The sequence below is a fragment of the Girardinichthys multiradiatus genome, chromosome X (assembly GCF_021462225.1).
Source record: "Girardinichthys multiradiatus isolate DD_20200921_A chromosome X, DD_fGirMul_XY1, whole genome shotgun sequence".
NCBI lineage: Eukaryota > Metazoa > Chordata > Actinopteri > Cyprinodontiformes > Goodeidae > Girardinichthys > Girardinichthys multiradiatus.
Window position 1 is genome coordinate 36,618,664 of NC_061817.1, and position 13,152 is coordinate 36,631,815.

Below are 13,152 nucleotides of genomic sequence, written 5' to 3' on the forward strand. Positions count from 1 at the left end.
TGAGACTGGAAAGATAATCAGTAAAATGCTTCGACATCCTTGAAGTTCCTGTCGTTTGAACAGTTTTAATATAGAACAGGTCATCAACTCCATGACTCATTCTGAATCAAAGCGCTGCTCACATGAATGAGCAGGAAATCAAAATTTGTCGTGTGCTTTTAGTTCTGCTCCAGTTTGAAATGTCTCTTCAGCTCAGAGTAACACTGGGTGTTTCCCAGTTAGACTAATGCTCCTCTCAACACACACATCATCCTGTTCACACCAGTTCCTATTTATTTTTACAAAAAGTTGAATGTCTTTTCTATTCTGTGTTTAATTTATTTTCAGGCCGCATCTATAATTTATAGATATTTTATCACATTTATTTGGCTTAACAGACGTTTTTTTTTCTTTGACCCTGAACACTTTAATAAAAAGATTTTTTCACAGGTTCAAAACATGTATGTCAGAGAGACTTCTGCACTTTTTATACTACAAATTACCATTAAACACACTTATGAACCTTTTACTATTAGATCATTTAGAGAATATTTAAGAGACATTTATCTGATATATTTTAATTTAAAAACAAATGGAAAAAAAATAATTAAGAAGCTGCATTAACCTAGTTGCATAAACTAGAACGTTGTTGAAGCTTTTCTGACTGGGAATTCAGTCTTCTTTGGTAGGAGTCGTCCCACATGGTAATAGTTGCCCATTCTACCTCGACAAAGTTCTCCAGTTGGTGTGGTGCTGTTTGTGTGGGCCACGTTCTGGACTGGTGGGCTCCTGTCGGGTGACCTTTGGCTCCCAGTGATGGTGCCCCACATCACTGCCAAACAGGCACTGGGTAAAATGAAATGCAAGGTTCTCCAGATCACTCAGATTGTGGCGAAGTCTTTTGTCCACAGGCCTCTTCAGATGGAAGCAGAGAATTAGTTCTGGACTTTGGCTAGATGATGCCAAAACTTTCCTCACCTTAAACAATTATTTAGTTATTATTTAGTTGATTTGGTTTTATGCTTTGGACTCACTGATGCTGAAAAATTTAAATCCTTTTCATCTTTAGCTTTGTAGCAGAAACCTGAAGGTTCTGGGTCAAAAGTGATTCATATTTGGAGCTGTTCATTATTTCAGTTATGAACAGTTCTACCAGAAGAAAAGTAATACCAGAACATAATGATACGACCACCATGTTTCACAGGGGGTAGGATGTTCTTTACGTGAGGCTCAGTCTTGTCACCTTGTTTAGTGGCACATTCTTCCACAAAACCGTGAACCATTAAACAATAACTAACTGCTAACAATTATCCAGCAGCTCCTGTGTTTTAATTTTGCACTAAATTTAATGGTAAACTAAAGTACATTAGGGCATCAGTAATGCACAGCTAGCAAAAACAGTTGTACTGTAAAATCAAACAGTAACTTAGATACTTACGGAGGAACAAATTACAGCATAAACTGTTAAAAATAATTATATCTGATGTTACAGTTCTATTGAAAAAGCAAGTGCATCTATATATTAAGATAGGGTTTTATGAAAGTGTATTCGATTATGACTTCATAGAAGTATAACAAGCTTTAAGGATTACTGAAACAAAACAAAAAGTAAACGTTACAGAGACTGAGCACTGGCTGGTTTATTCTGCAGATTTATTGGTATTTTAATCTAAATTATAGCAGCGTAGAATTTTCCCATAATGCATTGTATATCTGCAGTAACATGCATGATGTTTGCTGTGAAAACCACCAAATCTGCAGCAACATTCGGCCCACCACTTTGACAGTAAAGCCCTGCTGTGAATTCAGTTATTTTACTGGTAAACCAACAGAAATCATTGGGTTTTGTGAAGATTGTGGGAGATTATAGACACGTATGAATGTTTCCTTTGGAATAAAATGCTTCTGTCTTACAACCCGTCTCCTTCTCTGAGGAATGTGAAGAATGCAGGATGTTGTTGTCACATGTAAAACAAGGTCAGTATGCGTGGAAGTACCTGCAGCTACTTCAGTGTTTCTGTCGGCCTCGTGGCAGTCTCCATTTTCCTTCTTGTCTTTTGGATTTGCAACCTGTTTTAGGCAAGCTGAAGCCCCCTATAATTCTAGCAATAATATGCACCATTATTATCCTTTAAGGCTATGACTCAAAAATAAATTACAATAAAACTTTAATTATTTCATTTTATGATTAATTGGTTGTTCTGGTCTTTTCTTCCGACGTTTTTCTAGTCAAGGGGTCATTAGAAGCCAGACTCAAGGGGCAAATCGTTAGTCACACTGACAAGGAAATGCAACATTGTGCTGTGGGGCTCAAACATAGATTTAAACATCTCAGTTAGTTTGTTCTCTTGACGTGGCAAAAACAGGGATAAAGAGCTGGAGAGCTACTATCCTGCAGGTTTTAGATGCATTCCTTCTCCAACGTCCCTGAATCAAGTGAATGGCTCCTTATCAGGCCTCTGCAGAGCTGACTGACTGAACGCTGATGAGTGAATTCAGGTGTGTTGGAGCAGGGATGTATAAAGTTGGAAGATTTGTACATGAATTATCATTGCTAAGTTTAAAAAGATTCTTTATCCTTATGATTTATCATTAAAAGACATTTTCATTTATTTAGTTGGGTGAACTTTGATAGAAGTGGTTTGAATACTTTTTATATTTATCTTTGAAGTACTTTTATGAACTATTAACAGAATTGTCATCTTGTCTTAGAGTTGCATTTGGGTGGTTGCTTTGCAGACTGAGCAGGAACTTGCGTGTGTGGAGTTCTGGGAAGCAGTCTGTTCGCCTCCCATCTAATCTACGTGTCCTTGAGTGCCAGAGGTGGACGTGTGGGCTGTATCAGTATCTGGCCAGAATCAGTTTTATTCAGCTGGACTTGTTTTTGTGAAACTGTGTGTAGCCACACCTACAATGCTGTAACATGAGTGTTTTTTCCTTTCTTTAACAAAAGCTGTGACTCAGGGCAGCTCCTCTGGGAGGATGGACTGGCTCTCCCTGGCAGCCAAAGACAACTTTGACTCGCTTGTTTTCATTGCATACCTTCTCTGAGTTTATCATTATGTCTAACTCTGACATATAAAAACAAAATAACCTTTTATTTCTTCACTGTCCGACCCTAAATAAAACTAAACTTACCTGTTGTGGGTTAGTAATGAGTACCAAATTATTTCTATTTGATAAATGCTAGACCAGGAGCCTGGAACCTGTGGCTCCTCAGACCCTCAAATCTGACTCCTAATAACTTAATACTAAAGAATTGAGGAATGTTTAAAAATGTAAATGCATTAGCAATTTTTCCAAGGTGCTTTCATGCAATATACACTGCTCAAAAAAAGGGAACACTCAAATAACACATCCTAGATCTGAATGAATGAAATATTCTCATTGAATACTTTGTTCTGTACAAAGTTGAATGAGCTGACAACAAAATCACACAAAAATCATCAATGGAAATCAAATTTATTAACCAATGGAGGCCTGGATTTGGAGTCACACACAAAATGAAAGTGGAAAAACACACTACAGGCTGATCCAACTTTGATGTAATGTTCTTAAAACAAGTCAAAATGAGACTCAGTATTGTGTGTGACCTCCACGTGTCTCTATGACCTCCCTACAACGCCTGGACATGCTCCTGATGAGACGGTGGATGGTCTCCTGAGGGATCTCCTCCCAGACCTGGACTAAACCATCCACCAACTCCTGGACAGTCTGTGGTCCAACATGACGTTGGTGGATGGAGCGAGACATGATGTCCCAGATGTGCTCAATCGGATTCAGGTCTGGGGAACGGGCGGACCAGTCCATAGCTTCAATGTCTTCATCTTGCAGGAACTGCTGACACACTCCAACCACATGAGGTCTAGCATTGTCCTGCATTAGGAGGAACCCAGGACCAACCGCACCAGCATATGGTCTCACAAGGGGTCTGAGGATCTCATCTCGGTACCTAATGGCAGTCAGGTTACCTCTGGTGAACACGTGGAGGGCCGTGCTGCCCTCCAAAGAAATGCCACCCCACACCATTACTGACCCACTGTCAAACCGGTCATGCTGAAGGATGTTGCAGGCAGCAGATCTCTCTCCATGGTGTCTCCAGACTCTGTCACGTCTGTCACATGTGCTCAGTGTGAACCTGCTTTCATCTGTGAAGAGCACAGGGCGCCAGTGGCGAATTTGCCAATCTTGGTGTTTTCTGGCAAATGCCAAGCGTCCTGCACGGTGTTGGGCTGTGTACATTTGTGGACGTCGGGCCCTCATAACATCCTCATGGAGTCGGTTTCTAACCGTTTGTGCAGACACATGCACATTTGTAGCCTGCTGGAGGTCATTTTGCAGGGCTCTAGCAGTGCTCCTCCTGTTCCTTCTCGCACAAAGGTGGAGGTAGCGGTCCTGCTGCCGGGTCGTTGCCCTCCTCCACGTCTTCTGGTGTACTGGCCTGTCTCCTGGTAGCGCCTCCAGGTTCTGGACACTACGCTGACAGACACAGCAAACCTTCTTGCCACAGCTCACATTGATGTGTCATCCTGGATGAGCTGCACTACCTGAGCCACTTGTGTGGGTTGTAGAGTCCGTCTCATGCTACCACGAGTGTGAAAGCACCACCAACATTCAAAAGTGACCAAAACATCATCCAGAAAGCCTCGGTACTGAGAAGTGGTCTGTGGTCCCCACCTGCAGAACCACTCCTTTATTGAGTGTCTTGATAATCACCAAAGATTTCCTCCTGTTGTCTTTTTCATTTGAACAACATCATGTGAAATTGATTGTTAATCAGTGTTGCTTCCTAAGTGGACAGTTTGATTTCACAGAAGTTTGATTTACTTGGAGTTATATTGTGTTGTTTAAGTGTTCCCTTTATTGTTTTGAGCAGTGTATTTATATAGTGAACCGTCCAATGAAGAAAATGTTTTCATTAACTTTATGTAGAAGTCTTTATTTAAAAAATAAAATTGCTCTTTAATTTAAAAATAAAATCAATTTCCTATAGTAGATATTGTTAAAATAAGCTATTTTGTTTAATGTAGCTTTTTTAGATCTAAACAAATGTTTTGCTGGACCAAAAGTGAAGATGGCTCTCAGGGTTGTGAAGGTTGGTGACCCCTGTGCCAGAATAATTCAGCAGATAACTTATATTTCTTTAGTATTTAGCAGATACACCTTTTAAACTTCATTTGGGTTTTCTTTCACATCCTCTTCTAATAGTTTTAAAGGATTTTCTGCTGTAACTGAAGAACGTCTGTAGCTCTGCCCACAAATGTTCTAGTCCCATATTTATAAGGTCTGATGCTTTTTCCATCACTTGTTGAATCTAGTTTTCAGCTGAACAAGCAAAGATGATGACTGATGGTTTAATTTCTTCCACCATGTCATCCGATGACACACAAACCTTTTTTTTCTGCCTCAGCTTAGTTTTAAAACTCAAATGACCTGAGAAATGCATCATGAGTCAAAGATGACATTTCTTTCTCTGCACTCATGTTTCCATCACCCATCCATCCGTTTATCTTCTGCATGTCCAACTTATGGAGGCTACAGATCCGGGAGGAAAATTCAGACATCCTTCTCCTCAGGAATACTCTCCAGCGCCTCCTGGAGGAACTCAGTGTATTCACACGCAGGCCAGAAGGGATTTACAGGTCCTTCTCAAAATATTAGCATATTGTGATAAAGTTAATTATTTTCCATAATGTAATGATGAAAATTTAACATTCATATATTTTAGATTCATTGCACACTAACTGAAATATTTCAGGTCTTTTATTGTCTTAATACAGATGATTTTGGCATACAGCTCATGAAAACCCAAAATTTCTATCTCACAAAATTAGCATATCATTAAAAGGGTCTCTAAACGAGCTATGAACCTAATCATCTGAATCAACGAGTTAACTCTAAACACCTGCAAAAGATTCCTGAGGCCTTTAAAACTCCCAGCCTGGTTCATCACTCAAAACCCCAATCATGGGTAAGACTGCTGACCTGACTGCTGTCCAGAAGGCCACTATTGACACCCTCAAGCAAGAGGGTAAGACACAGAAAGAAATTTCTGAAGGAATAGGCTGTTCCCAGAGTGCTGTATCAAGGCACCTCAGTGGGAAGTCTGTGGGAAGGAAAAAGTGTGGCAGAAAACGCTGCACAATGAGAAGAGGTGACCGGACCCTGAGGAAGATTGTGGAGAAGGGCCGATTCCAGACCTTGGGGGACCTGCGGAAGCAGTGGACTGAGTCTGGAGTAGAAACATCCAGAGCCACCGTGCACAGGTGTGTGCAGGAAATGGGCTACAGGTGCCGCATTCCCCAGGTCAAGCCACTTTTGAACCAGAAACAGCAGCAGAAGCGCCTGACCTGGGCTACAGAGAAGCAGCACTGGACTGTTGCTCAGTGGTCCAAAGTACTTTTTTCGGATGAAAGCAAATTCTGCATGTCATTCAGAAATCAAGGTGCCAGAATCTGGAGGAAGATTGGGGAGAAGGAAATGCCAAAATGCCAGAAGTCCAGTGTCAAGTACCCACAGTCAGTGATGGTCTGGGGTGCCGTGTCAGCTGCTGGTGTTGGTCCACTGTGTTTTATCAAGGGCAGGGTCAATGCAGCTAGCTATCAGGAGATTTTGGAGCACTTCATGCTTCCATCTGCTGAAAAGCTTTATGGAGATGAAGATTTCATTTTTCAGCACGACCTTGCACCTGCTCACAGTGCCAAAACCACTGGTAAATGGTTTACTGACCATGGTATCACTGTGCTCAATTGGCCTGCCAACTCTCCTGACCTGAACCCCATAGAGAATCTGTGGGATATTGTGAAGAGAACGTTGAGAGACTCAAGACCCAACACTCTGGATGAGCTAAAGGCCGCTATCGAAGCATCCTGGGCCTCCATAAGACCTCAGCAGTGCCACAGGCTGATTGCCTCCATGCCACGCCGCATTGAAGCAGTCATTTCTGCAAAAGGATTCCCGACCAAGTATTGAGTGCATAACTGTACATGATTATTTGAAGGTTGACGTTTTTTGTATTAAAAACACTTTTCTTTTATTGGTTGGATGAAATATGCTAATTTTGTGAGATAGGAATTTTGGGTTTTCATGAGCTGTATGCCAAAATCATCCGTATTAAGACAATAAAAGACCTGAAATATTTCAGTTAGTGTGCAATGAATCTAAAATATATGAATGTTAAATTTTCATCATGACATTATGGAAAATAATGAACTTTATCACAATATGCTAATATTTTGAGAAGGACCTGTATAGTCCCTCTCAGGGGGTGCTGGGTCTGCCCCCAGTGGGTCGAATGACCGGGCAACAATCGCATTTAAAAGTCTCCATTTGATCTTCACAAACAGGTCTAAGACAGCAGGTTTTAAGACTTTATAGGACCTACATGAATTATAACAACACTTTTTTGGTAACTTCTATTTTCTAAGTCAAGTTAAATATAACTAATTACTTGTCTTGGTGTTTTTGACCTGAATCAGTTACTTCTGTGGAAAAGGCTGAAGCAGGTGGTGTCCTCAAGGATCAACGTCCTGCATGTTTCAGATGAGGTGGGTCATCAGCAGGCCTCTGCCATTTGAATCCACTGTGGTGGATACGGACCTGCAGGACTGGAAACTCCGCTGGGCTAAATGGCCCCTCTGGTCCGATTGCTGCCCTGAATCACAGAATAACAACATCCAGAATGGACAGACAGCAACAATGGCCTTATGGGCAAAATGTTGCTCAATCTGGGAAGGAGTGTTAGGCCATTTCCAAACTATTTGAAGTCCATCGTTGTACAGAAAGAAAGATTACCCAGAAAGCCACCCGTCTTCCAGGGAGTGGACGTCCCAGCAGATCCAGCCCAAAGACAGAGCGTGAAGCTCAGAGATTACAAAAAATAACCCCACGAGCTCCATCTCAGACTCTACAGGCATCGGTTAGCATGACGGGCGTTAATGTTCATGACAGGACAATTAGGAAAACACTGAACCAGCACAGTTTCACTGGAAAAGTTTCCAGAACTACTGTTTGAAAAGAACACGGCAGCAGGACTCAGGGCTGCAGCTCCTTATAACAAGTGCAAGGCATGGCGGTGGAGGGCTGATGATTGGGGCACCTTGCAGCCACTGAGTGGACCATGATTTCCACTGCTAATGAAAATATTCTGGAGTCAAATGTGAGACCATCTGTCTCGATAGCTGAAGCTTGGTCCAAACTGGATCATCAACTGGACAATGATCCAAAACAGCAAGAAATCTACAACAGAATGGCTGAAAAAGGATCAGGCTGTTGGCCCAGTCAAAGTTCAGACCTCAACCTCATTGAAAAGCCTTGGTGGGACAAACATCTGGAAAATACAATGAATGGAACTGAAGTTAAAATAAAACCAACACTGCCTCAGAAAACATTTTCAGCACAGCTCAGACAGCAGAACCACGGGTCGGTCCAGGATGCGGTCTCGACCCGGCTGCTCTTGCCTCTTTACTTTGTTTCATTTAGAATTTTCTTCAAATAATTTTTATTTCAGCCATCAAGAATAAAATAACAGATTATTTTTGGGATGCATTTAAAAGAATCTGAATTCACTCCAAGAACAAAAAAAAAAAACATGAAATCATATTTCAGAAAACTTTAATAGGCTGGAAAACCTGGAAAAAGACACGACCTGAACCACCTAAATGGACTCCCTTCGATGAGGAGCAGCAGCGGCTCTACTCAGAGTCCCCTGCTGGTTGGCGTTTACTAGTGCAGGAATGTATCCGTTTGCTCAAGGGGGAATTAACGTTGAATCATCCGGTGATAATAAGATATGCCAGGAGAACCCTGACGGTAGGATTTGAATTTTTCTGGTGCTGAAGACAGGGTGAGCGAGCGGTTTTATAGATTCAGCACATTTCTGGGCACAGTGTTCAACTTGTTCATTTAGTGTCCCTTTGTAATCACTTTCTGCCGGCTAATGGAGGCCACAGAGGAAAAGAGGTTCCAGGGACCCAGCACACTGTTTTAAGCCTCGACCGTTCATCCAAAAATCACATCAGATCCAGCTCATTTAGGGGATCCCAAGCCAGAAGGAATTTATGGTCATTAGATCAAAGTTCTGGTTCTGCCCAGGAGTCTCCTTCCGAGGGAATGCCCAGAAAACCTCTAAAAGGCGGCTTCCTGAGGCTGGAACCACTTAAACGGACTCCCTTCAATGCAGAGAAGGAGCAGCTCCTCACCTACTCTTTAAGGCAGAACCGGGCCTCCCTAAAAAGGGAAGATTCGTGGATCAGTCTCTATGATCCTGATCCACAACAACAGTTCTGTCTTGTAGACGTTTTTACATCTTTGGATATTTTTGTTTCTTATTTTTACCCCACATGACCGTGTGCTGGTCTTGGCCAGTCCACCACTAGAGGGCGACACCGTATCTTTGCCTGGTTTAACAGAAAAAACTTCAATCCTTTCAAGAAGAAATGTGGGATTTCCTCAATAACTTCATTCTTATGTTCTGCGGCTTTAGACACATTTTTACCAATTATCATAATTATTAACATACTATCAGTAATGTACACACAATAGAGGTTCATAAACTCACTAAACTGTTCTGTTGGATTCATGCTTGAAATCCAATCTGAAGTTTTGTCAGTTTTGGGAGTCGAACATTTTAATCTTCCAGCTTTTTCCGAGACTTGTCTGAGGTGTGGATCTTCATCATGTGGAGCCTGACGTAGGTCTTCCGGTTGAAGGTTTTTCCGCACACCTGGCAGCGGTGCCGTTTCTCTCCGGTGTGCGTGTTCCGGTGCTGCGTCAGAAAGCTGCGGTCACTGAAACCACGGCCGCACACCGTGCACACGTACGGCTTCTCTCCCGTGTGGCCCCTGGCGTGTCGCAGCATGTTCTGCCGGAAGTTGAAGGACTTCCCACACTCGCTGCAGGCGAAAGGCTTCTCCCCCGTGTGGACCCTCAGGTGCACCTTCAGGTGGCCCTGAGAGTCGAAGCACTTCCCGCACACGTCGCACACCCTCCTGCTGATGTGAGTTTTCAGGTGAAGTTTGAGGTTTTGCTCGGAGTCGAACTGATTGCCGCAGACACCGCAGAGCTCTGAGGCGTGGCTTTTGGCATGATTGACCAAAGAAATCGTGGAGCGGAAGGTCACCCCACAAACCTTACATGTCACCTGTGGACGTTTGGGAGTTGAACCGGTCTCCTTGTCGTCACTTGGAGCTGCAAAAGGGCTTCCTGGACTGCAGTCTTTGATGTGGATCAGTAGGTGGCGCTTGTGAGTGGTGTAGTCGTTGAAGCTTTTGTTGCAGAAGTTGCAGGTGTACGGCCGCTCCCCAGTGTGGATCCTGCTGTGCCGCACCAGGTGGGGTCGGGTGGTGAAGGATTTCCCGCACTCAGTGCAGACGAAAGGCTTCTCTCCAGTGTGGATCCTCATGTGGATCTCCAGGTGTCCCTGGCTGTCGAAACACTTCCCGCACACCTCGCACACCTTCCCGTTTTTGTGAGTGTCCAGGTGAACTGCAAGGCTTTCCGGTGAATTGAAATTATTCCCACACACGCAGCAGAGGTCCGTCTCGTGTTGTTTGCCGTGATTCAACAGGGAAAGCACGGAGTGGAACGTCATACTGCACACCTTACACACGGCTCGCGGTTTTCTAACAGATGAACTCTTCCGGTCACCGTTTTCACGCGAAGACTCCCCGAGGCTGCTGTTCTTCACGGAGTGGACGAACAGGTGGCGTTTCAGGGTGGTGTAGTCGTTGAAGCTTCTGCTGCACACTGTGCAGGTGTACGGCCTTTCCCCGGTGTGGATGCGGACGTGCCGCACCATGTTGGCTCGGGTGGTGAAGCACTTCCCGCACTCGCTGCAGATGAACGGCTTCTCTCCAGTGTGGATCCTCATGTGGATCTCTAAACCGCTGCAGCTCGTGAAACACTTCCCACAAATGCTGCAGCTTTCTGCCTTCACGTGCGTTTTCAGGTGGGCGTCGAAGCTCTCCTCGCTGTTGAAGTGTTCCCCGCACACCCCGCAGATGTCCTTGGAGTGAGCTTCCATGTGGTTCACCAGAGACACGGTGAGGAGGAAGGCTCTACCACAGACTTTGCAACAGATCTGAGACTTGTTCTTTTTGGTCGGGTTCAGTTTGGGGGCCACTGGGGGACGAGGAACCTTCTTCTTTGCCTTCTTCTTCTTCTTCTTGCTGCTACTCTGGCTGTGGGATTTGGAGTTGGCCCTCCACTCCTCTTCACTGTCAGCCTCACTGCAACTTGTGGGGTCTCCATCAGCCACATCCTGCTGGGTCGAGGTGCTCGGCAGAGGATCCTCTTCTTCCTCTTTGACAACCGCCTCGCTGAAGCCCGTTGGACTGATGACGTTCCTCACATAAGGAGGCGTAATGTTGACCTTGATGATGCTGCTCTCCTCCAGTTCCTGACTCCTCCCACAGGGACTTGAGGGATCCCGGTTTGAATCCGAGCTCCAGTCTGGCTCTTGGCGCTCTTCTTTCTGCTGATGATCTGAGGAAAAGTCCTCATCCCAGACACACAAGGTCAACTGGGGTTCATCTGCAAGAAAAAACTGAATAATTAAAGTTGCTTCAAAAACAGATTCAGCTGATGATTTGCAACTACAAACATTTTCAGTAACGACAGTAATAAATAAGGCAGACATCAAATATGAGGATTCATTTCTGTCATGTTATCCTCGGGTCTGATTGCTGGTTTGTTGTTGTTTGGAATGTGTGTGTTTTCTGGTGCAATATGTGTGTTATTGAACAACTGAGCGATATGAGCATTTTCTGAGTTAACTGTGGTGTAAATGTGCAATTTGTGTATTAATTGTATTTTATGTTTATCGTAGCATATGCAGTCCACGACAAATTTCCCCCAAGGGGACAGACAATAAAGTGTGTTGTTGTCTGTTTTGCAGGTTTTCTTCCAGGACTGTCCTGAATTTAGCTCCATCCACTCGGACCAGCTTCCCTCTGCTGCTGAAGAAAAACATCCTCCATGTGATGACACATGACACAGCTCCCACTGTGTTTCACTGTGGGGTCATTAGGTCATTAGGGTTTGGTCTCAGCTGACCAGAGCGCCTTCATCAACATTCACTACGTCTTCTGTGGCAAACAGAACCTCTTATGCTTATGGGATATTGTTTTAGAACCAAACCCTGCTTTATACCTTCTCCCCTCTCCCTGTCTGCTGTGCTCCTTGGTTTTCATGATAATAAAATGTGTAATTTAAAACAGTTTTTAAATCGAGTTTGGAGCACTGATCATTTTTACCACAGTGTAATGACTGGATCTGCGCATTACGAGTAAAGTCTTTCTGTAATGAGATTTAACGTCAGATTTGGTCAGGATATTAAATGACATATTAAAAGAATTGGACAAAAGGCGAAACTGAACTAAAAACAGATTTCTATTGTTCATTAGTCAAACGAAAATCAATGACGGGCCTCCTGCTGCCGGGAGTTAGACGGAGCCGCAGTTCTATCCGGAGGCCTGTGTTAAAAACACACCGACAGCTCACCCACCTGGGTGTCCACCTTGGCTAGCTCGAGACTCGGCCACCCCCTGGAGCATCCGACGCTGCCGGTAGAGTTCCTGTTTGGAGAGCAGCAGCTCCTCCTCGTAGCCCGAGATGGTTTTCCTCACCACCTCGAAGATCTCGTCTGCGGCCGCGGAGAGCCGCTCGTTAACCAGCACCCGGAGGAGCTGGATGCTGGACATGATGCGGACGGAGATGTTTAAAGCGAGACGAAAATCTGCAGGTTTTAAACTGTTTTCTTGGTGGTAAAACAGAAATACGACGTTAAACTGCAGCCCCTTGCTTTTCCTTGGGGTCTATGCTGCCACCTAGCGCACCGGAGGAGCATGACAGAATGTAGCTCTGGTCTGACTGAGCTTCATCAAAGGTTTGAGGAGACACGCATGTTCAGTGGCTTCTGAGTTTTAAAACTTGGCGGGAATTAAGCTCTGGACCAAATCCTGATTCATGGTGATCCAATGTTTTCTTCTTCGGAACAAAGTGCCTTAAATAAGCTCCTCTAAAGGTTTTTACTCAATGAGCCTGTGTGTGTTAAGAGACCTGCTGGACATCCTCTGTGAGGTCCTGCATTTTAATATGAACAAAAGCCACCTTCACACCTAACATCTCCCACGTCCTACTATAAAAACTCATTTTCTAGTCAGGAAGCACAAC

The 13,152-nt window shown here is 44.0% G+C and overlaps 1 protein-coding gene across 1 annotated transcript; it reads right to left on the minus strand.

Moving 5' to 3' along the window:
- Positions 1-8,575: 8,575 nt before the first annotated feature.
- Positions 8,576-12,908, minus strand: LOC124863529 (zinc finger protein 83-like). Its single transcript, XM_047357942.1, has 2 exons — positions 12,485-12,908; positions 8,576-11,511 (listed from the first exon to the last, which is right to left on the minus strand). The coding sequence occupies exons 1-2, from the start codon at positions 12,678-12,680 to the stop codon at positions 9,608-9,610; spliced, it is 2,100 nt and encodes a 699-aa protein (XP_047213898.1). The 5' UTR covers positions 12,681-12,908; the 3' UTR covers positions 8,576-9,607.
- Between the last annotated feature and the right edge of the window lie 244 nt (positions 12,909-13,152).

What these genes read in the sequence shown, in the direction of transcription:
- LOC124863529 (XM_047357942.1), bottom strand. Translation starts at nt 12,680, where the DNA reads ATGTCCAGCATCCAGCTCCTCCGGGTGCTGGTTAACGAGCGGCTCTCC. An exon ending in TAGCCAAGGTGGACACCCAG is followed by an intron (nt 11,512 to 12,484) that starts GTGGGTGAGCTG and finishes TTTTTCTTGCAG; the next exon opens with ATGAACCCCAGTTGACCTTG.